The sequence below is a fragment of the Sinocyclocheilus grahami genome, unplaced genomic scaffold, assembly GCF_001515645.1.
Source record: "Sinocyclocheilus grahami isolate Dianchi unplaced genomic scaffold, SAMN03320097.WGS_v1.1 scaffold451.1, whole genome shotgun sequence".
NCBI classification, from domain to species: Eukaryota; Metazoa; Chordata; class Actinopteri; order Cypriniformes; family Cyprinidae; genus Sinocyclocheilus; species Sinocyclocheilus grahami.
The window spans coordinates 329,780-357,211 of NW_015505630.1; the positions used below are offsets into that span (position 1 = coordinate 329,780).

General features: G+C 36.4%; 2 protein-coding genes across 6 annotated transcripts in view; both read right to left on the reverse strand.

The window, feature by feature from the left end:
* The window catches only part of LOC107552477 (uncharacterized), a 12,051-nt gene extending 2,950 nt beyond the window's left edge, over window positions 1–9,101 (reverse strand). For 2 of the 4 annotated variants that reach the window (XM_016234371.1, XM_016234368.1), the window contains exons 1-3: window positions 8,731–9,094; window positions 5,889–5,993; window positions 418–457 (exon numbers count right to left, since the gene is read on the reverse strand). In XM_016234371.1, coding sequence (XP_016089857.1) covers window positions 418–457; window positions 5,889–5,991 — 143 coding nt within the window. In that variant the 5' untranslated portion in view covers window positions 5,992–5,993; window positions 8,731–9,094. Of the gene's footprint in view, window positions 1–417; window positions 458–5,888; window positions 5,994–7,561; window positions 7,641–8,730 lie in introns of those variants that run through there. The other 2 variants (XM_016234369.1, XM_016234370.1) reach the window with 2 other exon arrangements.
* Window positions 9,102–9,602: 501 nt separating this feature from the next.
* Window positions 9,603–26,747, reverse strand: LOC107552478 (protein spinster homolog 1-like). 2 transcript variants are annotated; one of them, XM_016234374.1, is made up of 14 exons: window positions 26,487–26,747; window positions 21,389–21,598; window positions 20,093–20,158; window positions 19,858–19,994; window positions 19,526–19,677; window positions 17,516–17,582; window positions 17,169–17,311; window positions 15,797–15,949; window positions 14,903–15,092; window positions 14,697–14,762; window positions 12,750–12,848; window positions 12,509–12,677; window positions 10,175–11,431; window positions 9,603–9,909 (listed from the first exon to the last, which is right to left on the reverse strand). In XM_016234374.1, the coding sequence occupies exons 2-13, from the start codon at window positions 21,594–21,596 to the stop codon at window positions 11,361–11,363; spliced, it is 1,521 nt and encodes a 506-aa protein (XP_016089860.1). In that variant the 5' UTR covers window positions 21,597–21,598; window positions 26,487–26,747; the 3' UTR covers window positions 9,603–9,909; window positions 10,175–11,360. The 2 variants fall into 2 exon arrangements, with proteins under 2 accessions (XP_016089860.1, XP_016089859.1); XM_016234373.1 differs by having other exon boundaries at window positions 21,389–21,601.
* Window positions 26,748–27,432: the final 685 nt, after the last annotated feature.

Below are 27,432 nucleotides of genomic sequence, written 5' to 3' on the forward strand. Positions count from 1 at the left end.
GGGCATCCTCAAACAGAAGGTGGAGGAGCTCTCTAACTTCTGGAAGGGGACTCCAGTGGCAACCTGTGAAGCTCTGGTGAACTCCATGCCCAAGAGGGTTAAGGCAGTGCTGGAAAATAATGGTGGGCGCACAAAATATTGATGCTTTGGGCCCAATTTGGACATTTTCACTTAGTGGTGTACTCACTTTTGTGGCCAGCGGTTTAGACATTAATGGCTGTGTGTTGAGTTATTTTGAGGGGACAGCAAATTTACACTGTTATACAAGCTGTACACTCACTACTTTACATTGTAGCAAAGTGTCATTTCTTCAGTGTTGTCACATGAAAAGATATAATAAAATATTTACAAAAATGTGAGGGGTGTACTCACTTCTGAGATACTGTGAGACAGGCTATGCAAGATTTGATTTCTTACGCTGGGTATTCTGAATCACTGGACCTCTGATGGATGGATGCTATAAAAGAAATAAAATATAGCCAATAAACAAACTAAATCATTCCATAAAACAAAATGTTTTTCTGGACAAAATCTGTTTTAAATATATGCTAAATATATGCTGTAAACAGTGAAGCTAAATGAAATAAATATATTAAATTGAAAATACAGTATATTTAGTTTCAATCATATAGTTCAAAATGTATTTCAGAGGCAAGAAAATACATTTCAGTTCTTATAATATAGCCTACATTTAGGCTAAATGCAAATATGGATGGAATAGCCTATCAAAACTAGATTGTTAATGATTTAACGTTTAATAATAATACATGTGTGAATGTATTTTCTTGGACTGAACTATATGGAGGCTAAAATATATTGATTAATACTTAAATACTTAAATTCATTAATAATTAAATACCTTTAAAATGTGCATTTTTAAAATTTATTTCAAAATATTTTTTTCAAAAATATAGACTACAAAAATGGCCAAAAAAATAAATTTATATATGTTTTTACGAAGTCGGGCTAACAGACCTAGATACTAATAACTGTTGGTCGGCTTCAACCAGCACATACATCAAATATTTCAAGAATGTGTCGTGCATCACCTGTCTCTCTTACGGAGCATGTGCAGAACGACAATCTGATTAACTGGCCTCTGCGTTCTGCGCATGCTCAGTAAAAGACACAGGCGATGCACTACGCGTATTCAATCTTTGAAATGTCATGCAGTAGTGATGGGCGAACGAAGCTTCATGAAGCACTGAGGCTTTTCTCTGACTGTGCCGGGAAAAGATTCAAAGCTTTGAGAGTGTCGAAAACAGTGCCATCTGATGGTTAGTAAAAAATAAAGCAGCCAAAAGCCTGTAAAAGAAGCTCTGTCGGACAAAGCAGCTACATATGGAAGGCCAAAAGGTCCAAAAACACGTGAATTTTAACACGTCAACAACGACAAATACGCGTATTTCAGGTGAGGTAAGCAATTAATGCAGGTTTAAGATACAGACCATTGTAATCAATATCTGTCTTAACAACGTGAGCTTTTATTGTGCTTACATTTACAGCTATCGCCAGCAGGTGGCGCTTATTGAAACCTCTTTTTTTTCAGAAATTATGCACTCATCTCTGAACAAAAAGAGGTTTCAATAATGATGATCAGACAAACAGTAATTAGGTACACAGGTAATGCACATGCAAGCACCGAATTCATCATAAACAACAAAGATGCAGTGTAAGAGATTAATTGTGCAGTGTAGTCAGATTTTTTTTAATGGCAGTTTTTGCGAGTTTAAACTGACCTTTTTAGTAGCCTAAAGTTGAGATCTTTACTCGCTTTCGGTACACAGTTTATTACATGTTGTTTTTTATTATTTTATTTTACACGAGAACTTATGAAGTCTTGATTTACTACTAAAGCGTAAAATAGAAAAAAAATGCATAAACGCATCTCCGACTGTTTTGTCTGTGTAGCCTATAAGAATAGGTTATGTCGTGCAATAATGGTTTTAATATATTCTATTCAATAACATTGTTAACTGTTTTTATTTATAACATCTGCTGCTTTGCTTCTGTGAAAATGAATAGAGACATCAGCCTTAAACTTTGTTTTTGTCATTTACATCAGTTATATTTATATAAAATATGCTATATATTTTTGTGTCCGTACATTAATGGCACGTTTGAGCAGCTGTGTAAATATAAAGAAACGACAAATCACATGCAGGTTTTTTCAGACCGGAGACCATAATCGTGTAATCATTTATCTATTTTATTATATGAAACGTCCAATTTTTCTTTCAATAATGTTTTTTAAAGTTTTGCAAGAATTTCGTGACACTAAACTTTTTATTAGTTGTCATAGCAAGTGATTTTAAAAGTAGGATGGCTCACTTTTTATAAGATGAATTTTACTTGAATTCGTAGTTTATTCTTACTTTTGGAAACCGAATTGTTTTACAATTACTACTACTACTATTATTATTATTTCAGTTGTTTCTAGAAGAAGTAATTTTGATAATAGTCAACAGAAAATATATAACTACACACACATTGTTTGTCCACAGAATAATTACACATTATTAAATAAAAAGTGTCCCCGTACGAACATCTACCTCCGCCAACAGGACCCTTAATTTCAGACTCAGTAAAGTTTTTTTTTCTTTGTGCTCGTCATTCTCAAGCATAGAAATTCGGATATTGGCGTGTGCTCTTTTATATGGTAATGATATTAATTAGGGGGAATTTACAAGGCGGAGATCTGACACTAGTCAGCTGCGCACAATTTCAAGATAATTTACGATTTATAAATGTCACATCTGGTAGAGAGGTGTACGCACGTTAGTTTTCTCTGAATCACACTTACGCACTTTTGAGAAATGATCTTAGAACTAATTTAGGACGGTTTATACGCAACATTTTATAAATGAGGCCCCAGGGGCGTAAATCTCGTCTAACAGGGGGGGGGGGGGGGGACAATAAACATAAAATTTCTCATGAGCCATTTTTGAAGGGGACACAAATAATACAGCTAATATTGTACTTGTAAGGATACGTATACACAGAGAAATGGCTTACTACTATTAGTGCAGCAGGGAGACCGTGCCAAATTAGACAACTTAAAGCTGTTGTGGTCGTGCCGTGACAGAGCTTGTGTCAGTTGTAGACATTACTGTCCGTCACAGTGTTGCCAAGTCTGCGGTTTTCCTATGGAATTGGGCTACTTTATCACTGTTGCCGTGGGTTGTTTTTCATGTCTGTGGGTTGAAGCGACCCCAATAATGTGTATTTTAGCCCCCGGAATTCAATTTTTACCGGGGAACCCCTTCGAAACGCGGATAGTTTGGGCTAGTTTTGCGTAGCAATTGGGCGGGTTTTGTTATGAAAACCTGGCAACCCTTTCCCTCAAGCAGGTAACGTTATTATTGTTAACATTGCGGACTCATCGAAAAATACATTGGCATCATTTGTATTAAAGAGAAAATAATCACTTCATCCGATGTTTAAGTGAATAAAATATCCTTGACAGCCTTACTTACTGGACTTCCACAACTATTGACTTTGTTCTCTCTCACTGGACTTGTGTGTAGGTGATGTAAAAGAGGAAAGCAGGCATTTGTACCAAAGCACTGTGAGGCAAGGAAGGGGGGAGACTCAAAATATTTCTAAACTTAAAATGCATTTTTGCCCCGTTTGTGTTGTTTTACTACTTACACAATTATTGAAAGTATAAAACATTGTTATTTACAATACACAGCGTGGTTTTTAATCATATTTTTAGGGGGGGACAACCCTCAGATGGGGTTCTCCACTAGTGATGGGTCGTTCTTGAACGATTTGTTCATTTTGAACAAATCTTTAATGTGACTCGGGAAGAACGAGCAGTCTCAGTGAGTGATTCGTTCAGTTGCGCATGCGCAGCATCCTATAGGTTCTGTACTGGAATTAGTTAACCTGTTTTGAGTCTTCGGGTTTTCGAGTCGTTCGTTCATCACGTGACAGCCCCATAAGCTTAACTAATGCAGTCTGAGCTGGAAAGAGAATTGGATTAGTTCACCTTTCGAGTCTTCGGGTTTTTTGAGTCGTTCGTCCATCACGAGACAGCCCCAAAAGCTTAACCAATGCAAAAAACAAGTATCTCTGCTTTATCAAAGTGATTTCACCATCATATGGACAAAATTTAAAGCATAACCAACTCTTTATTACCACAGGAAAAGAACCATCATGACAAAAATTCACACATTTATAAACTAAGAAATAAATTTGAAATACAATTTGAGACCAGAAACACATCACGTAACTGTAAGAGTAAATAATAATAATAACTATGCACCCGTTTGTAAGGAATGGAAAGGTTGCTGTCACGTCACGTGACAAAAGAACGAACGACTCGAAAGATGAACTAATCAATTCTCTTTCAGGCTCAGACTGCATTGGTTAAGCTTATGTGGCTGTCACGTGATGAAAGAACGACTCAAACCCGAAGACTTGTCAGATAAGGTGAGGTGAGCTAGCATAGACTAAAGATACAAGTAAACAATGAATTCATATTTTCTGTTTCTTATAGCATTATAGTTTTGTCTTGTTTGTAGTGTGATCAACGTTTGCGTAAGTAGTAGATGTGTTAGGGAAGTAACACGTAACATTTTGCTAAAATGAATGAAATGAGCGAAATGACTCGAAAAAAGATTTGTTCATTTTGCTGAACGAGACTCAAAGATCGGAGTCTGTAAAATGTTCCGAACTTCCCATCACTAGTCTCCACTAATGAGCTCATTAGTTGAATCAGGTGGGATAGATGAGGGAGACATACAAAATGTGCAGGGCTGGGGGTACTCCAGGACAGGTTTGAGAACCACTGATATAGGTTATACAAAAAAAAAGACAAATAAGGACAAAATAAATAGGCTGAATAGCTGATCTATAGCATGTTAAATGGTAGTAGCCTAGTCTATGAATTACCATTCAAAGCTCACAGAAATGGTTTGACCCAAGTCTTCAGCAGCCAATGACACTGACCCATTCAAACAGATTTTAATGCATATTTTACACGTATTTAACATGTTATATACGTGTTAAATATGCATATTTAATGCGCTGATTTTTCACACAAACAATGTGAAATACGCGTCAAGTACTCGTGAAATACACGTATTTAACTTGTTGTTGACTTGTTAAAATTCACATGTTTTTTGTCCCTTTTGGCCTTCCATAACCACATATTCCATAGATCGATTCATGTTGCGTGCACAAATAAAAGCCTGACAGTGTGTGTGTTTGTTGAATTTAACCCTCTGATCAATTAATTTACCCATTAAACTGTGGCATTAAATGCCAGTTCGAATATCAATATGATGTATGCTAATAGAAGAATAATGTATATGAATTGCATATGGCAAATATTTTATTTTCCTGAAATAATTTGTATTCTTCCTATTACTTGTATGACTGGGTATTTAAAATTGTAATTGAATAAGTCTGAATGAAAACTTACTCGTAAAGTAAGGTCTGGGGTTCGAACATTCCGACACGCAAGATGAATCGCACACGTGACTGGACAGAAAGTGAGGCTTCATTTGTCATTTGTGACATGATTTCTACGTTAACAACACAAGCGTCGAATCGAGGCTTCGTCTGGCATCCAGCTCTGATGCCTCGGTTCAAATGTCACATCACTGTCGACTGCAGTGTGTCATGTACTCTTGAACAGAAAGATGGTGACTGCAGCTCGACTACACAAAAAAACTTCTATAGCTCGATTATAAATGTTCGTGTATTGTGTACATCATACAACTCTTTCACAGGGTTATTGTTATAGTTGTGCAAAGCCATGTTATACGGTGAGTTTTACATTGATTTGAATTGAAGTATACCGCAAACATCATTTTTAACATAAAGCTTTGATGAGACAAAAACTATTTTTATTACAGATAAGAGTTAGGAGGTCTTACTTGGTTGTTTATGCCCCCAGCAGTATGTACAAAGACTGGTTACAAGGATGATTGACAGGAGGAGAGCCCCACCCACCACAGACAGCAGTGCAGTGGAGTCCATATCTGAGAAGGGAACGCAAGAACATTGATTTATGGCAGTATTTGGCCATAGCAGAGAGCAACATCATTCTTCTGAATCTGTGGTTTTAGGTTAGTGTGACTAAACCAGGGAAATGTTTCCATCCACTCATTTTGTATAAATGAAGCCGCATATGAAAGGTCAGATGAACTCATTTCATTTAGTTTTTATGAAGCTGACCTGTTTTAACTATACAAATGAAAAAACAGTAAGAGGGTTTACTTAGTGTTTTGTTTCTTAATGTTAGCAATAAGTACTGGTCTCTCACAATCTTTAAGAAACAGATCTTCCATCCATGAGCTCTTTAATCATGATAATTTATTCCTTATCATTTAATATACTGTTCTTAAAACCGAAGAGCTGCTCTGATCTCCACCATGGACATTTAGATGTCTTAACTATCTTGCATCTTTGTGGATTGTTTTCTTGCAGAACTTGGTGTTGATGACTAGTATGTCTAATAGTCGTTTGTACATGTCAAAAATCCTATTCCTAACCAGTATCATCTTGTTTTCCAGTAAAAACATCTTAACATCTATTCATTTAACTGAGAAGCCAGAGAAGTGCTGCATATGGACTTGTTTTTAGAGAATACATATATTGAATATAAAGGCGTTTCTTCAGCTATAACTCAAAATTTTAATTTCAAATAATCTATATATAGTCTCTGTTTCAGAAAAACTCTCTCACTATTTTAATTGGTCTATTAACAATGTCAAAAAGTTCATATACTAAATTCTTACAGTGCCATTTATATCACATCTCAAATGATGTATTGTGTTAGATTGTATTTTGTTGTAAAATTGCATTTTAAATATTTTTGGAATAAAATGATGCACTCCCGTGCTAAGGATAATTTCTTAGATTGCATTTTGGGCATCCTATGCACACAATGAAATAATTTCACACTTTGCAAAATTCTACAAAATGTACAGCTCGACTGGAAATAACACAATTAAAATATTTGAATAACATGTTATTTACTTTGATTTCTCTTTATTCACACATCACATGTCTAATTTTACAAAAAAAAAATCCTTTGTTTATGTTATTAAAGATTTAAATATGTAATTCTCAAATTTTGATGGTGTATTTTCATGTTTTAAGATTTAAAGTTTGGGTTTGGACATGGCTAAAAACAAATCTATACACAAAAGAATTTAAAAAGCAGGAAATATAAAAAATTTTTTTTTAAGTATGATTACAAAAAAACTTTTCAAGATCATTTTAATGTGACAAAACAAAACATAAATAACAACATAAATTTAATGCAACAAAAAATTAACAAAAAGCGAAAAAAGTTAGTGCTCAGTATTGTTTTAATACAAATCTGGGACGTAAAAGCATTAAAGTTTAAGAAACACCCTTAAGTGTATTTTATCAAATTTTTAGACTGTTTTCTTTAACTTGTGTATAAACATCACAATATATATAAATTCCTTTTTCCTAATAGTCATTTTTGCAATGCATTATTTATTTGCTTTATAAATGCCGTTTGCTAATTTTAACACTTATGTATAACACTCAAAAGATCAAATAAACTCCTGATTACCTGTGTGCCTTTTAATGGATACAAAAAGCTCTTCTCTGTAACATTTTTAAAAATCCCTTGAGTGGTTGGCACTTTTCAGTTAAAACGTTTTGCCAGTTTTAATTAGGCAAATTCGCAATTTGCGAAATTTCACTCAGCATCACCTGCCATGCAAGTTTTTACACATCTCTATATATGTGAGTGTGTGGCTGTCTGTGGTTACATTCAGTGCCAGGAAACGGATTTCCTGTATTTTGCAGAGAAAAAACGACACATTATGAGAGGTTTGGGCCTCACTCTAATCCCAGAGCTGTCGAGTTCTAGAGAACTACTACCTAGAACCCAAAAAAGCAGGGCAAATGGCAGCCTTACCTACATTTTCCTAATCTAAGTACAAGCAAAGTTGCCTTGAGCAACCAACATGATTCTGATAGACATTTCATAGACAATCATTAACTCTTCAATATTATAGTGCACTTTATCATGCACTTTTATTATTATAAATCCAACAAAATAAGACTCATTTATATGCATAAAATTATTCACATACGTAATAATGGTTGTTCAGAATTAAAAGCATGAGTAAAAAAATCTAAGTGTTAATGTTATTGTAATTGGCTTGATGAAAGACAGTGAATGTGATAATGAGGTTTTATTTGCGGTTGAAGAACTCTTGACCCTCTGATCTTTATCAAACTACAGCCAGATTACAAGCCAGCATTTAGAGTGAATTAGTAAGAAAATAAATAATCTAAATAAATCTTTTTGGCAAAACGTTATGTTTGATGACTTGCAAAGGCAATTAGCCTATGTGTTTCGAAACATTTATTGTCTTAATATGAAGTCAGCACCCGAAATTGAGGAAGATGAATAATTCTGATTAATTTTCATGGCAATTTGAAACCTTTTGCCAATCATGTCAACCAAGTTGGTGCTAAATGGCATGTTACATGCATAGAAGAAAACCCAAGGTCATCTGCACTGATTGAAAGTGACAGCTCATATATTGTAGGATTTCTTTACAGTTTGTAGAAATGAGGTTTGTAGAAAAAAGTGTGATTGGCAAAAAAAAAATCAGAGATATGAATATTACTGTATTCAAATTCAAGCTCTCTGTATAATGGCACAGAAAACTTTCTCCACAAAACGATATGCCAGTTTTACTTGAAGAGAAAAAGTAAAAAGCTTACCAGTATCAGTAGCAGCAATCAAGTCAATCAAGACACCACGTTCTGCTCAGCAGAAACCTGCAATTAAACTGCCGACCAGTTCACACACACACACACACGCTGCAGTTTGTATAAATCACACCTAACTCACAGCTCACACTGAAGGTGCCACCATTTTCCTCCCGCCTTGTTCCTCAATTTCTCCCCTTTAGTTCACCTCCCAACCCAAATTTAAGCAATCCCAGTAGTCAGTTGCTTATTGCCAGTTGCTCATATCTGCTGAAGTTAATTCTTGTAAGTTTTATTATTTCATATGAGCCGCTGAGGTGTGTCCTGATCTAAAGGGCCTTTACCGAGAAGAACTTTCCTCGCTGCACTTGCTCTCGGCCTCCTCATAGGCTCAGAGAACGTGTCGTTCTATCACTTGCACCAGTCAGCATCTTTTTCCCCCTCTCTTCATCTTTGTAACTGGCTGCTCTCTTGCTCATTTCACCTCCCTCCTCGTCTCATCTCTTATATCTGAAGGTTTGCTTTCTTGCTTGGTTTTCTGCCGCCATGCAGATTTGATAGCATTTTTTTCTTTTTCATCATTTGTCAGATGTTAGACTCAGAAGATAAAGTCATTAAACCTTATGGAGTAAGAAAAGCATTATGTTATCTTGACATTGAGTTACTAGGGTGAGCAATTGACAACATTAGAACAATTTTTGTGGCGTCCCATTGCAAGATTTAATGTCAAATAATAATTGGTCATTCAAAAAAACCCAACAATCAACAATTGAGTTGTAATTCATGCTTTATAATGTTCGTAAATAAAGTATCACAGAACACAGGTGTTTCCCTGCAGCTTTACAAGAGATTAATGAGAGGGAGTTTAAAAAATATATGTTAAAAACATTGATTCAAACTGTAAGCATTAACTAGTCGCTTCGTTATGGCGGACAGGGAGTCTCTCAGGGAATTTCTCAAACTTGCCTCCCACTCTTGTGGCATTTTGTGGTGTTCTTGTAACTTATACAAACAAATGACAGGAATGACATATTGGTACATTGTATTCTCACAAGCACAACATCATCCACCGAATGTTCCACTGCAAAGACAACGCATGTTTCGATTCAGGCGCTTCAGTAGTCATAATTCATTCACGAGACTAATTTTCACAGCAAATTTACCAAACAGGCTTGCATCTCTATATCCCACCTACAAACAGGAAACCACAGCAACTGAAAAACCTTGATCATCGTTCTTGCCACTGCAAAGAGAGAGAGAATGCAAACTTGCAAGAGAGAGAGCAAGTGAGATATAAAGCAGAAATAAAAATACTCGCCCTTATTTCAATGTGCTGTAAGGAGAAATAAGGTAACCAATTTAAAACAAGTTTAACACAAGAAAACCGATCAAAAAGACAACTTAGATTACATTTCTCATTTAATATTTTTTTTTGGCTTGCATCTCTATATCCCACCTACAAACAGGAAACCACAGCAACTGAAAAACCTTGATCATCGTTCTTGCCACTGCAAAGAGAGAGAGAATGCAAACTTGCAAGAGAGAGAGCAAGTGAGATATAAAGCAGAAATAAAAAATACTCGCCCTTATTTCAATGTGCTGTAAGGAGAAATAAGGTAACCAATTTAAAACAAGTTTAACACAAGAAAACCGATCAAAAAGACAACTTAGATTACATTTCTCATTTAATATTTTTTTTAAAAGTTTACAAAACAAGATTAGTAAGCAAAGTTCACAAATTATCCCAAAAGAATAGTGTGGAAAACATCCACAGCAGAGGGAATGCACAAGAAACTGCTTAAATTAAACAAACAAACAAACAAAAATGTTTAAAGGGCAAATTAAAACAAGCCACAAACCAGACCCTTGCAACAAGTATATGTAACAATGTTATTTTAAAAAAATAATCAAGTTATAAATCTGAATCATGCTACAGTAGCATTAGTGTTTGTTTTCGGTGCGTTTCCTAAAAGACCCTAAAAGCTCAACTGTTCGTATAGAAGACATTAAAACAGGAGGAAAGACTTTAGTTTGTAAAAGGCAGATCACATATATACAGGCTTCAGTGCTGCTCAAGCTCAGTCTGACTCTGCTAGTTCTTAGTCATAGTCCAGCTTTGATGAAAACAAATGCAACAGAATTTTGAGAGTAACTCGGTTTTAGTTAACTGACTTAAGACCCTATAGATAGCAATCTGAAAAACCAATTGAGATCCCCTCCAATAAAAACATCTCAAATATAATTTACATGAATTCTAAAACACATCTTGATGAGTTTCAATTAAAGGGAATTAAATGTTCCCACCATATAACCGCTTTCCATTTTTTCCCCCCCATGTGTTCCCACGTGTTCACCTCCCAGAGGACTCATCCGGGGGAAAGCAGAATGGTCTAAGCACACAGGACTACCAGGTAAGATGTTACTGATATTATTTAGTCCAAAATGTCCCAAATCAATAGGGGTGTTAAGGATATAAACAAAAACATAAGCATAATAAATTACTATAAAACTCCTTATTGTGGAGATAGTCCAATCAGTGATTACTGGTCCAGGATTGGCTGCTGACGGCACTGGCTCTATCTGCCTACGCCAATCAGAGTGCTGTTCCCTGTGTTGAGAATCATCCAAATCCTTGCATCATCTCAAATTAAAACACTTGACACTGGTACTTTAGTGGACCTCCCTCTCTTTGGAACAATAATTGGTGCGTCATCTGAAAAATAAAAAGACACATCAGTATGTTATATTTCCAAAGCATCTATAATGACCCTAAAAAATTAGGTGACTGAGAATTACATATAAAGAGCCAAAACCCACAAATGGAAATGATTACTTATAACAATTAGCCAGCATTTTGTTCAATGAAGAGACTGAAAGGAATATTTACAGATTCGTTGAAAAACACAAAATGCCATTCATAGACATTGAGGTTGTATTCAACCAGCAATATTTATTTTAAAATTCATTCTTAAAAGCAGGATTATTAGTGGCCATTAAAACCAATCCATTGTAAAATACACTGAATATAACAAACTATATATATATAAAAAAATTATTGAAATAAATCTGAAATAAAATATAAATTACATGATAAACTTTAAAAACCTTAAGTTTTAGAAATGTTGTCCTTGACAAGTGCAAAAGTGACAAAAACTTATATATATATATATACTAAATATAAATACTAAAATAAACAATCAAACACAAATAGGTCATCTGAAAAATAAAAAGACACATCAGTATGTTATATTTCCAAAGCATCTATAATGACCCTAAAAAATTAGGTGACTGAGAATTACATATAAAGAGCCAAAACCCACAAATGGAAATGATTACTTATAACAATTAGCCAGCATTTTGTTCAATGAAGAGACTGAAAGGAATATTTACAGATTCGTTGAAAAACACAAAATGCCATTCATAGACATTGAGGTTGTATTCAACCAGCAATATTTATTTTAAAATTCATTCTTAAAAGCAGGATTATTAGTGGCCATTAAAACCAATCCATTGTAAAATACACTGAATATAACAAACTATATATATATAAAAAAATATATTAATTGAAATAAATCTGAAATAAAATATAAATTACATGATAAACTTTAAAAACCTTAAGTTTTAGAAATGTTGTCCTTGACAAGTGCAAAAGTGACAAAAACTTATATATATATACACTAAATATAAATACTAAAATAAACAATCAAACACAAATAGGACTTCCAAGATTGTCCTGAAATTGGCCTCTAATCTAAGACAAGACTGTGATGCCATCAGTGATTTCACTCACCAGAGGGCACGTAGTTCTCTGCCAGATGTCGGTCTTGTTCGATGAAGAGGGCCGTTGCCAGGAAGAAAGCTCCACCCCCCACGGCCACGAAGGAACACAGCAGGAGTGACATCTGAAGTGAACGAAACTCCCACATGTATGAATCCGACTTCTTTATCGAGTCTGACACCTTAAGAGGGGGGAAAACACTTTAAAAAGAACTCTGAAAGACTTTTTCTGTGCAATTGTGAGACTGACGTACCACTCCTATGAGGTAAGGGCTAATAGCGTCGCCCAGCAAGTGTGAGAGCACAATCTGAAAAGCTTCCGCTGTGGAGCGCCGTGTGGGGATCACAACATACTGAGAGAAGAGAGAAATGAGAACATGAAGCAAGAGACCTCATGTTGTTCCAAACATGTGCTGTTGATATTTCATTGGAACACAAAAGACATTTTTAAAGGTGACATATCATGAAAATCTGACTTTTCCCGGTTTTAAGTGCTATAATCAGGTCCCTGGTGCATATATCAATCAAGGAAATGTGAAAAAGATTAACCCAGTAACTTTGTTTTGGTAAGCCTTTTTCTGCAAGCATCTGAGAAAACGAGCGCGTCTGATTTCGCTCCCTTGGTGACGTGGCAAAGGGATCTTATTATAATATTACCGACCCTTAATCTGTAAGTTTACACCCACAGTGCCGTCATTTTGATTTTGCAAGCGACAACGGTGTACCAGTTCTAATGCCATGGTGAAAGTTTGAGCAAAACATGCTAACTGTTCTGTCTTTGGCTTCACAGACGAGCACAGAACACGGTTTAGAGTCCCAGCCTCAGAGGAGACAAGAGAGAAGTGGATTTATTGAGTTATTTACTGTATATTGCTGCTGCCACACAGATCTAAAATAAACATGTTATTTATTTCCCAGCAGTTTACCTTCACAGACATAACCGACTGTTTTTGTAACTTGTGTGTTTTTTTTTATGTAAACTTGTGTGCGAATGAGAACTTAGTTTAGTACTCGCATGTGGTGACAGCCGCTTTCTGTCCGTGTGCTTCGGATGTGCGCACTCAGAAAACCGTATATCAGAAGTTTAAACTCATATGGTTTAAAACGCATGATTTCAGCTCGATAAACATGATAATCATAACCAAAACAGATGTTTTTAGCAGGTCCGAGCTGTAATGGCGCAGCTCTATTCTGGAAAAGGGGGCGGGGAGCAGCAGCTCATTTGCATTTAAAGAAACAGGCCCAAAAAACAGCGCGTTTCTGCTTCCACTTAAAATAGGCATTTTCAAAATGTTATAATAAATGATCTGTGGACTATTTTGAGCTGAAACTTCAGAGACACATTCTGGGGACACCAGAGACTTTTATTACATATTGTAAAAAGGGGCATAATATGTCTCCTTTAAAGCATTTTCTCAACCTTTTTGACCTGTGTGGCTCCCACTGTCCAACACAATATTCAAAGACAATATCAGCCAAGATATTTCCTCTGATATTTAGGTTGTAATTACAACAACACTGCTCGTTTTCAAACTTTTTAATTATTTTATTTTGTTTAATTATATTGATGGGCTTTTTATGCCTTTATTGGGACAGGACGGTAGAGAGATGACAGGAAAACACTGGGTGGAGAGAAGGGAGTGGGATCGGCAAAGGACCTCGAGACAGGAATCGAACTCGGGTGAGCACAGCTATACTGTATGTCGACGCACAAACCACAAGGCTATCGGCACCGACCAAGCTTTTTTAACAACACACAAAGTGTTGAAATTAAATTCATTAAACACGATTCATTTTGTGATTGAACATTTTTTTTTACTGATTTATCCATTTTAGATTATTTTTTTATTTTCTTATTTGTTTTAATTATATTTTTTTAAATAAAATTAAATAATTTTAAGCCATTCTGTGGCCCCCTTGGAAGTTTGATTGACAACCACTGCATTAAAAGACTTTGATAATAGTGTGCCAGTCATATTAACTACTTTTATGGTGCTTTTTATTTTATTATACTACTTTTATGTCCTTGAATGGCAATAACTGTGTAACATTCTTTAAACAATTCTATTTTTGTGTTTTATGGGGGAAAAAAAACAGCATACAAGTTGGTAAAAACATGAGGATGAGTGAATAATAAAATCTATTCTTTTCATTGTTCTTTTTAATTGGTAGTGGATAAAATGGGAGGAAGGGAAACTCACCAGTAGCATATCAGCAACAACAGCCCAATTCATAGACAGGAATGTCTCACCTAGGAAGATAAAGACCTGATGGGAACACAAAATAGTTAACCAGCATAAAACTGCTCTACATTCAACACTATAGTCAATATAACATTGAAATGAAAAAAAAAAAAAACGTTTTTGGATAAAACAGGTTCAAAGGAGAAGTCAAGTGAGTGACTTACATATGTGGCCACAGTGCTTGCCTGAGCAAACATGATGGACAGATAGAGAAAGGGAGCAGCGAGGAGGAGTCCTGCAGCACAGACTAATGGATCAGCTCGAGGGGTTCTGGTCCTCAGCTTCTTGCTCACCTGCACTCCACTCGCTACTCCCAGGATGCCTGTCACAACTGTGATGATGCCAAAAATCACACTGCAGTGTGGAAGAGATTAGAAGAACATTATTAGTGCATGTTCTTAACAGAAGAATATTTACAATACAGCATGCACAAATGCACTGCTCATAACATCATAATGGTATTAGGGATGTAACGGTATGAACATTTCTTATCACGATTATAGTGACCAAAATTATCACGGTAAATCCACTCGCTGACAGCAGGTGGCGCTTATGGAAAATCTGAATGAGAGCGGTTTCCCGTAACCTCCGTGGACAAAGCAGTATTGCGATTAAGAACACTTCCTTTAGGTATTACATGGAGCGATGATGAAAACAAAATGCCATCGAATCGTTTCTGAAGACAGTTAGAACCTCTTAAGAGGTACATTCATATATTCATTTGTATAATTCCCTTAGCACTCATTTAAAAGCACCAAGCTTTTCCGCCCTGTTTTCACTCAGAACTAAACTACTCTGCACGCTGTGCGCACGTGAGACTGTTACTGTTAAATTGTGCTTTATGCTGGACAGTATTTATTTATCGCAAGGTTTAATGATAATTAAAAGATGAAACGGTAATACTAACCGTGGGGAATTTAATCATGATTTATCGTCAAATCGGTAATCGTTACATCCCTAGGTACCATAATATTAAAAGACATTTAAAAAAAACAAAAGTGTGTGCCAAAGTCATGGTGTGTATTGAGAGTGAGGTGGTGTGTATGAGGGGCTGATACCTGTCAGAGTTGTCACAGGGGACTTTTAAACACGGCTGCTTCTCTCCAGTGAAGACACCCGCTCTGAATAAAAAGGCAGGGGCCCACAGGGCTAGTGATCCCGTCACAAAGGCCACAGTCGTGAAGCCAAACGTGGACAGAATAAAACTTGGACTGAAACAGAAATGAAGAGGGAAATAGAGAGAGACATTTAGTTCAGAAAAGAAACATTCAGCTATTGCAAATAATTACACAACAAATAGCTCAAGAATCATACACTTTTTCGACTTCTTGCTATATTACACTTACACTACTGGTCAAAAGTGTGGAATAATTCAGATATTTTTGATTGTTTTGATAGAAGTCTTGTGATCATCAAGGCTGTTTTTTTATCAAATATATAATAAAAACAGTAATATTGTGAAATATTAAAATAAAATAAAAACTTATCTATTTGAATACATTTTAAAATCTAATTTATTCCTGTGATGGCAATGTTTAATTTTCAGCAGTCAATACTCTACGTTAGTCTTCAGTGTCACAGGATTCTTCAGAAATCATTCTAATATGCTGATTTGCTGCTCAAAAAACATTTCTTCTTATTATCAATGTTGAAAACAGTTTTGCTGCTTAATATTTTTAAGGAAACATTTTTTAACATTGATAATGATAATGATTATTAATAATTGAGCACCAATAATTGATAATAATTGAGTAGATTTCTGAAAGACCATGTGACAATGACGACTGGAGAAATGGCTGCTGAAAATTAAGCTTTGCATCACAGGAATAAATTATATTTTTAAATATAATAATATAGAAAAATGGCATTCAAAATTGTAATATGTGAGCATGAGCATTTTTTCATAAATTTGAAAAACATTTTAATGATACCAAACTTCCGAGTAGTACTATAATATATATATATATATATATATATATATATATATATACACACACACTTTATATGACTTCTATATGACTTTCATCTGAGAAACGGAAATATTTTGGAAAATGCATCAGTGGCATCCAATGTTGTTTTTGACCCTACTGACTTCCAATGCATGGGCAAAAACTTGCTGAAACACTACTGAAAATATATATTTTTTACACCAGCAGTCACAAAGAGCAATGGTCATTACCCTTATATCTAAAAAATTTATTTAAAAAATCACTTGTCATTGCGAGCGATTAGATATTTGATCATTTCCTTGATAATCTCAGATAGAGGCTGCAGTGAGGTCACCAATAATTACCTGATAACTGAGGGAAAAAACCCTTAGGCCAATCAAGCAGCATTATCAGATATAGAAAATTTCCTTGCACAAAATCTAAGGCAAAGGCTGACTTCTAAATGATGCTTTAAAGGCAAAATGAGCTCTCAGTGACTCACTTCCTGCAGAGTGCTTTTATGTCCATCATCCAGCTGGTTCTGTGCAGTGTGTGCTCTGGACGAGCTTCGATCGCACCCCGCTTCGGTTCCTGAACTACAAAAAACAAGAGGAACACGGCCAGCAGCCCCAGACCAGGGGTCACCTACAAAAGAAAAACAAACGAAAAAGAGCAAACAAAAAAGGCAGAGAGAAAATGAAAGTGACAATAAGTGTGAGAAAATTACAGAGAATTGTTATCATTATATTTAATCTCCAAGTGTGATTTTGTGGTTAAAGCAATAAGCAGGTGTCATGCAATCCACCCAGAGACAGATAAACAGTGTGAGGTTTGGTGCTGCAGACGTACCCGAAGAGCCCAGTGCCAATCCCCTGCCACATCATTCACCTTTGAGCCCACGATATAACCCAGACCACTGAGGAAAGAAAGGCCAGTAGATTTGAATGAAAATCGGGATCAGGCCTGGTCCACATTGTAGCTTATGCTGACCATTTAATTCAGTGAGCACTTTAAAAATCATGTTTTGGGGGCACAAACTAATGTTCAAAACAAACGTTTTAATTTACATGAGAAAAATAAAAAATTTAAATGTGCTCTATGCATTAACAGTGTCTGGCCAAATAATCTCATATTATTCTCATAAAATGTTAAATATCCGGTGGCTAGTTCTTTCTCGGAAGTGCTCAACTGTAGCAGCCTGAAAACATATACAGATGGATCTCAATAAATTAGAATGTCGTGGAAAAGTTAATAAATAAATTCAATGCACACAGACTAAAGTAGTTTAAGTCTTTGGTTCTTTTAATTGTGATGATTTTGGCTCACATTTAACAAAAACCCACCAATTCACTCTCTCAACAAATTAGAATATGGTGACATGCCAATCAGCTAATCAACTCAAAACACCTGCAAAGGTTTCCTGAGCCTTCAAAATGGTCTCTCAGTTTGGTTCACTGGGCTCCACAATCGTGGGGAAGACTGCTGATCTGACAGTTGTCCAGAAGACAATCATTGACACCCTTCACAAGGAGGGTAAGCCACAAACATTCACTGCCAAAGAAGCTGGCTGTTCACAGAGTGCTGTATCCAAGCATGTTAACAGAAAGTTGAGTTGAAGGAAAACATGTGTAAGAAAAAGATGTACAACCAACCGAGAGAACCGCAGCCTTATGAGGATTGTCAAGCAAAATCGATTCAAGATTTTGATTGAACTTCAAGGAATGGACTGAGGCTGGGGTCAAGGCATCAAGTGCCACCACACACAGACGTGTCAAGGAATTTGGCTACAGCTACGTATACCTCTTGTTAAGCCACTCCTGAACCACAGACAACATCAGAGGCGTCTTACCTGGGCCAAAGTCCTCTTTTCAGATGAGAGCAAGTTATGCTTTTCATTTGGAAACCAAGGTCCTAGAGTCTGGAGGAAGGGTGGAGAAGCTCATAGCCCAAGTTGCTTGAAGTCCAGTGTTACGTTTCCACAGTCTGTGATGATTTGGGGTGCAATGTCATCTGCTGGTGTTGGTCCATTGTGTTTTTTGAAAACCAACGTCACTGCACCCGTTTACCAAGAAATTTTGGAGCACTTCATGCTTCCTTCTGCTGACCCGCTTTTTGAAGATGCTGATTTAATTTTCCAGCAGGATTTGGCACCTGCCCACACTGCCAAAAGCACCAAAAGTTGGTTAAATGACCATGGTGTTGGTGTGTTTGACTGGCCAGCAAACTCACCAGACCTGAACCCCATAGAGAATCTATGGGGTATTGTCAAGAGGAAAATGAGCAACCAGAGACCAAAAAAATGCAGATGAGCTGAAGGTCACTGTCAAAGAAACCTGGGCTTCCATACCACCTCAGCAGTGCCACAAACTGATCACCTCCATCCCACGCCGAATTGAGGCAGTAATTAAAGCAAAAGGAGCCCCAACCAAGTATTGAGTACATGTACAGTAAATGAACATACTTTCCAGAAGGCCAACAATTCACTAAAAATGCTTTTTTTTTTGGTTTTATGAAGTATTCTAATTGGTGGGTTTTTGTTAAATGTGAGCCAAAATCATCACAATTAAAAGAACCAAAGACTTAAACTACTTCAGTCTGTGTGCATTGAATTTATTTAATACACGAGTTTCACAATTTGAGTAGAATTACTGAAATAAATGAACTTTTCCACGACATTCTAATTTATTGAGATGCACCTGTAAATGCAGCTTTGTTAGGTGTGGAGAAAAAAAATGTAAAATGTAACTGCATGTGGCAGAGTGTGAGAATGTAATCATTCTGTAAATGTGCATAGAGCTAAAGTGTGAATATCCTAAACACCAGTATTTCCACTGAGTGTATGTTTGTGCATTGTCCCACCTGCCCACTGGGATTGCAAAGTAGAAAATGGACAGCATGTTGGTCCTCGTCTCCTTGATGAACAGGTCAGCGATGATGGTGGGAGCAATGGTGGAGTAACTGGCCTCGCCAACACCCACCAGCCCTCGCGTCAACAACAACGCCCAGAAATGCTGAGAGAAGATTTATCCTATTAGTTTACTCTCCAAATTACACTTTAAAATACACAGTTCAGTATAGAAGACATCGTATCAGAGACTGAAAGCTATTGCTTTGAAACATAAAAGAAAGTATCTGGATAAAATTAACCCGTATGCATTTGCAAAGTCTGAAAGGTTTAATGTAGGACTTACTTCTTTGCCAATGAAGGAGCTGGCTAATGTCACTAGGGACCAGAAAAAAATTCCCACACACATGATGGACTTCCTGTTACACCTGTCGCCCAGGTATCCAAACAGAGGAGCCAAGAACATGTAACTGCAAATGAAGACTAAAAAGGTATAAAGAATCAAAGTGATTGAAAAGTTAATAAATAATAATTATTATAATGATAATAAAATGGATCCCAGATGGTATGAATCCACTCACCTGTCTGAAGTAGCCCTGATTTTCCATCACTAATGCTGAAGAACTGCTCAATGTCTGGAAGTACACCTGTAAGACAGGAAGTCTACTGTTATCACAGTTTATTACCGACCAATTAAAATACTATTGCACATTATATGTTTTGCAGCCATATCACCCTGTAGCCCAAGACTGGTTGCCCACTGAAGCTAAGCAGGGCTGAGCCTGGTCAGTACCTGGATGGGAGACCTCCTGGGAAAACTAGGTTGCTGCTGGAAGAGTTGTTAGTGAGGCCAGCAGGGGGTGCTCACCCTGTGGTCTGTGTGGGTCCTAACGCCCAAGTGTAGTGACGGGACACTATACTGTCAACAAGCACAGTCCTTCGGATGAGACGTTAAACCGAGGTCCTGACTCTCTGTGGTCATTAAAAATCCCAGGATGTCTTTCGAAAAGAGTAGAGGTGTGACCTCGGCATCCTGGCCAAATTTGCCCACTGGCCTCTGATCATCATGGCCTCCTAACAATCCCCATATCTACTGATTGGCTTCATCACTCTGTCTCCTCTCCACCAGTAAGCTGGTGTGTGGTGGGCGTTCTGGCGCACTATGGCTGCCGTCGCATCATCCAGGTGGATGCTGCACACTGGTGGTGGATGAGGAGATACCCCCTGACAATGTAAAGCACTTTGAGTGCCTAAAAAAAACTATATAAATGTAATGAATTATTATTATTATATTATTAGAATAAAACAACAATGAAGTCTTTCTACAGATATTTATAAATTAACAGTCATTTGGAACAACAAATATCTTTGCTTTCAACAAGGTCTCTACTTCTGATAGCAAAAGTATGTTTAGTAACCTCAGACAGACTACTGTAAGCTAAAACTATTAAAAATAATTTCCCCTAATTTAAATAAAGCTAAATAAAAATAAAGCTGAAATAAAATACAAATGGTAGATGAACTTAATCTTAAAAATTAGAAATGTCACAATGGCAATTAACTGAAATGTGAAGTTTAAGTAATAAAATGACAAAGAAAACTACTAAAACTAAAATTCAAATGAAAATAAAAAATTAAGCTTATTTAATTTTTTGATAAAATTAAAACGCCATCAGACAACAATACATGAAACTAAATCAATTATTGTATTGTTAGAATTCATGATGGGATTTAAAAGGCTTCTGATTCAAAAAGAAAAAAGTAAATCACATTATCATCATGCTGTGTGTCTTTGTTTTGTGCATTTGATCTGGATTAAAAGGGACCCAGCATTGTATAGCAGCACTGATGCGCTGAAATCTAATAGCGCTGGTTACCTGCCACAGTGAATCGGTCCATATAGTTCAGTAGATTGATGTAGCAGAGTACAATCACAGTCACTTTAGCTCTTCTATCAGACACTCCGCTGGCAGACTCCTCCTCCTCGGGCTGAGGTGAAACCACCCCATTGTCAGTAGGCCCCTCCCCCTCATTATCATCTGAGAAGAAGGGTGTTGTGTCAGCAGAAACATCTGTCCGTGACATCACTGCTGCAGAAAAAGATTAAAGTTGATGAAGAACAGAAAAAGCCAGTGTATAGTTCAAATCAACAGTTTTCCAAAATTTTTCCATTTGGCAGATGCTTTTGACCAAAGCAGATTACATTGCATTTTATCAGTTAATACATGCATTTTTTTTTTTCTCGGTGCTTTGGGAATGGAATATTGCACGTATACAGATAAAAAAAATTCTCAAGAACATGGATGGTTTGGTCTACCTCTACCACAATCAAAATCATTATGGGAAGCAAAACTGGGAAACTACATACTGGTAAAAAAAAAAATGTATAGCCTGAATGCACTGTAAGTCGCTTTGGATAAAAGCGTCTGCTAAATGCATAAATTACATTTAAAAAGACAGACTGGCAAAGAGTTTCGGGCCATACGGCATAAAAAGAAAAGACCAAAGTCTATCACTGATTACACAGACTATTGATCACATTCTAATCTCATCCTCACACGAGGATGTACAGTGGGGTTCAAAAGTCTTCTGAAATCTGTCAAAATGCTTCTAATTTGCATTTTTAAAATGAAAAAGCTTTTCCATACACATTTATAACGCACAAAGAACACATGGAGAGGGAAGTAGGCACATGCTTGTGATGTGAATTAATCTTGCCACAATATCATGTGAATACAGTGAAGAAAAAAATATTGAAATAGAAATTATACTATGAGCTCAGAAATCTGTGCATGTGTGCACATTTTTTAATAAATAATATATGAATGCAAATGACATCTGATGCACAGATGCCATTGGCACATGCCGCTATGCACAGTGACACTTCCGGTGGCACTTCCGGTTTTCAGTTGCATGCGTCACAAGTTTTAGTGACACATGCCACTCTCCACTGACACATGCCAATGAAAATCGGACAGTTCAGCTGTGTCATTTGGACAGCCGGTTTTCAAGTGGTATGTGTCAGTAAAACTTGTGACATGTGCCGATGGACTGTGTCTTGTGTCACTGACATTGTCACGAATCACGATCATGTCGCAGTATGTTGCCTCCAGTTGTGACTGGCAGATGAGTTGAGCAGCTGTAATTGTAACACAAAAATCCTAAATAAAAAGCTGAATTTAGTGATTTTTAAATAAATGTCCATTAAACGTATTTACAAGTTTATTATTTGTTTTTCAAAAACGTCAGTGTGTGGCACATTTGTATTTGAGTGGCAGATGACACTGAAAGTTGTGCAATAGCCTACCAGTGCTATTGTATGTGGGTAATCACGCAGACTACCCATTCTAGTATACACACGGGAAAAAAATTATCATGATCACTACGAATACCGCATTAACACTTGCATCTGTTACTGTAATCCTTTATTTTTGTATGACGCTGCGTGCACATCGGTAGGTGTCAGTATAAATTTAACATTGGCCGGCGCCAGATTATCATCTGGCTTTATATTTTATATAGTAATATAATAATTATCTATAAATTAAATGTAATTCTGTTTATAATTGTAACCGTGTAACAAGAAACACATACATACATACACACATATATATATATATATATATATATAGTATGAGCATGCATTTCTTCTGGAGATGCCTGAATGTTTTGTCAAAGCATTTGACTTTCTGCAGACACGTTAATAAGTACAAACTTTGTTTAATATAGCATAGACTTACATTATGTGGCAGACTTACAGTACAGACTTACATTACATTGGGTTGTGAAAAGCCTGTGTCAAGGTCAAGCACACTTCTGAATGGTTGGTGTAAGTTTCATAAAGCACGTTAGAATAGTAGACATCATAATGGTTTGTGGCATTTTCTCATCAGTTTATATTTATATGTAGGCTAATTCCTGATTGGCAAGTATCAGTTAGTGGTGGCACATTTGATTAAAACGTTTCTTTTTGTTGTTGTGGCCTCTGCATAGTCTCTATATAATTTTATAATTACAACTGATACAGCTGAACTGTCAAATCTATGCAAAAATGAAAAAACGCGTATTTACGTATTTGAATGCATTGCACAAAACTGGAACTGGCTACTCGGTTTTCAGTGGCATGTGTCAGTGGAGAGTGGCATGTGACCAGTGTTGCCAACTTAGCAATTTTGTTGCTAAATTTAGCAACTTTTCAGACTACCCTAGCAACTTTTTCTTCCAAAAGCACCTAGCAACAAATTTAACTTTTTTTTTTAAATTTATTTGGCAGCTTTTAGCAACTTTTGATAAGTGACTCAAACGATAAAAAGGCACAATTTACCATTTAAATTACACAAAAAGAGGAAACCAAAGATGCCTAGCAGTACACACGTTACAGGAATTAAGTTAGCTGCTATTTGCAATTGTTTAATTTAATAGTAATAATAATAATAATTGAATACTGTTATTTTTCATTTATGAGACACTTTGTTAGTAGCTTGTACCTATGATTGTTGATGAGTTAGTACACAGTAAGAAAAATATGCAGAAAAATGGAAAAGGTGCTAGTAACTTTCCAGGATATTATCCGTTATCCGTTGTAACACGAAAACACAAAATACAATGCGTAATTAAAAATGCAGGTACAAAAACCTGTGGAAAAATAAAGCCAGAAAATTCCTTCATATTAACACAGTAGATTGTGCATTACTTTTTACTTTTCTTAAGAGTGCAGCATACTAACTACTAATAAACTACTTTAAAAGTATAAAACTTAAATTACAATCGTTCAAAAATGTGTAAGTTTTCGATAATTCAATGAATTAAAAAAGTTATTTATATTTTAATATTATATTATGCATTTATACTGCTACGAACAAATCTAAATGAACATATATAAAATATATATGTTTTTGCTGAGATTTGACAATTTTGCATGTGATTACGTAATGACGTCATCACGCAATGTCATCACAACATCATTTAGCAACAAATCGACCTTCCTTTAGCAACTTCCCCTGAAAATTAGTTGGCAACACTGCATGTGTCACAAGTTTCAGTGACACTTTTAGTGACACATGCCACTCTCCACTGAGACATGCCAATGAAAATCCTACAGTTCAGCAGTGTCATTTGGATAGCCGGTTAGCTTTATTTTTGTATGACGCTGCGTGCACATCGGTAGGTGTCAGTATAAATTTAACATTGGCCGGCGCCAGATTATCATCTGGCTTTATATTTTATATAGTAATATAATAATTATCTATAAATTAAATGTAATTCTGTTTAACCGTGTAACCGTGTAACAAGAAACACATACATACATACACACATATATATATATATATATATATATAGTATGAGCATGCTGGAGATGCGGAGATGCCTAAATGTTTTGTCAAAGCATTTGACTTTCTGCAGACATGTTAATAAGTACAAATTTTGTTTAAGATAACACAGACTTACATTACGTTGCAGGCTTACATTACAAACTTACATTACATTGCGTTGTGAAAAGCCTGTGTCAAGGTCAAGCACACTTCTGAATGGTTGGTGTACATTAGAATAGTAGACATCATAATGGTTTGTGGCATTTTCTCATCAGTTTATATTTATATGTAGGCTAATTCCTGATTGGCAAGTATCAGTTAGTGGTGGCACATTTGATTAAAACGTTTCTTTTTGTTGTTGTGGCCTCTGCATAGTCTCTATATAATTTTATAATTACAACTGATACAGCTGAACTGTCAAATCTATGCAAAAATGAAAAAACGCGTATTTACGTATTTGAATGCATTGCACAAAACTGGAACTGGCTACTGGAAATAAACTTACAATGAAAAATACTCATTAAGGGGCATAAGACACATTTTAATCTTAATATAGGAACTCAATATTTGTTGTACAAATGAACTCCACGATGTAATAAATGGTATGTTTGACAGCAACATACTGTTTCAGGGTTGCACGATAAATCGCATGCGACATTTAACGCGCATCTTGTCAGAAAGCCGGTTCTGTAATCAGCCGTAAATCTCCATCACCTGCGGGCTTTCACATTGAGCTGCATTAACTACACAGAGCCGTTGTTCACTGACGAGCAGCTCAATGTGAAAGCACGCACGTGATGGAGATTTCTGACAAGATGCGCGTTAAATGTCGCATGCGATTTATCGTGCAGCCCTACTGTTAATTAATTCAATATCGTTCTGCCGTTAAGTGCGTGTGTCACGCAATCTACATTATGCAGCGACACCCAGCGGCAGGTGTCAGTCACTACCGAAGGTGCGACACGCACCGCGGCAACTGACACAAGACGCAGTCCATTGACATGTGTCACAGATTTTAGTGACACATGCCACTGTCCACTGACACATGCCACTGAAAACCGGAAGTGCCACCGAGCATAGTTGCATGTGCCAATGGCATCTGTGCGTCAGATGTCATGTCACTTAACGTTAAAACTGCTGCTGCCTACGCGGATAACATGTCAGAAGTATCCTCAACTTACTATATCAACTATATCCTTTAACTTCGATTGTAAGTTGAATCGAACTAAAAAAACAACAACAACAACAAAAAACAGTTTTTGCTGACTGATGACATGTGATACTTGATGTTGACCAATACTAGTCTAAGTACAGACATGTAGCTGGTTAAGCAACATATTCCACTGACAGTGGTGCCAAAATAAATAAATAAACCCAAAAACTGTACTTCTCTTTTACAGACGTGGTTATTATGTAAAAGGCACAGAGAGCTCTCAAGGTGGAGTATTTGTTTAAAACACCCAGTGTTTCCTCAACACTTGGAAAAGCAAAACATTCAATCACAACTACAGAACAGCCTTTCATTTAACACGGTTTACGGAGACAGGCAAATCCCGAAACCTATAGAAAAGAGCGCTATGAACGGTCTCCCTTGTGATATATCCGAGACTTTGTTTACTGCTCTATAAACAGTCCTCGCACCTATAACGCTACTGTTGTTTACCTGGAAAATACCAAGCGAAGTCAGAGGCGTCCTCAGAGTTCTTCTTCTGGACGCTATTGGGCTCCCTCCGAGTTGTCAAGACGTTTCAGGGTGCTATCTTTACCTTACCTCCTGTGTGGACATTTTTGAATTGCAGTGGAGGGTCTCGAAGCGAACTGTGCAGTCGACAGACTTTCCGTTGTGTTGCTGATCTACAAGCTCAGCACGACGCCATATTGGAATGACGCAGTGCTTCCGCTCCTCAGTCATGTGAGCGCCTCCTTCAGCTCACTGCGCAATTTTGAAAGATAAACATAGCTAATTTAAAACCATGAGTGAAATGGATATTCTGATTTGTGCACCTAACTAGCATTAAGCAAAGGACTTTAATAAGACAAAAGAAGATGCTAACAAAATCACTCGTGAATCTGAACCTTTCATTAGTCTCTACTTCTCGTGCTGATGAATGCTGTTATTACCACAAACTAATTGTAAAGCAGTGATGAATTGTTTGAGCTGATCAATAACCTGAGATAACACGAGTGTGAAGTTAACTTTTGCTGCATTCAATCTAGGTTTCAGCGGAGTCAGAAATCATCCTCGGGCCTCTGAAAGTGACAAAATACCCAACGTATCCTCATCAAATATTTCAGTATAATCCATTAGGCCTATCGCAGGTTTGGTGCCAACGTAGGCATCACAGTATTTACAACCTGAAAGGCAAATGTTGTCCTATTTACAGGTACTTTAGCAACTGGTGTCGATTTATTTTTGTAGGTAACTGCTATAATTGTTCCAATTGAGAACTTATTTAAGTTGATTAAGTTGAATTACTTGACATAAATTGGTGTGATGTTGTGTTTTATAAGATAAAAAAATAGTATGCTCTTAGGATAAAAAAATGCCTTTGAAAACTAACTCCAGGGAGTAAATGTTGCCCTTTAGAAAACTGACACAAGTACTACAT

Bases quoted from the DNA above. Each gene is read 5' to 3' on its own strand.
- LOC107552478 (XM_016234374.1), bottom strand. From the start codon at position 21,596: ATGTCACGGACAGATGTTTCTGCTGACACAACACCCTTCTTCTCAGAT. The intron at 17,312-17,515 runs GTACGTCTGCAG...TTTCTTTTGTAG, and splicing joins ATTGGCACTGGGCTCTTCGG to GTGACCCCTGGTCTGGGGCT. The intron at 11,432-12,508 runs GTGAGTGAAATC...TTTATTTTTCAG, and splicing joins AGAGAACTACGTGCCCTCTG to ATGACGCACCAATTATTGTT.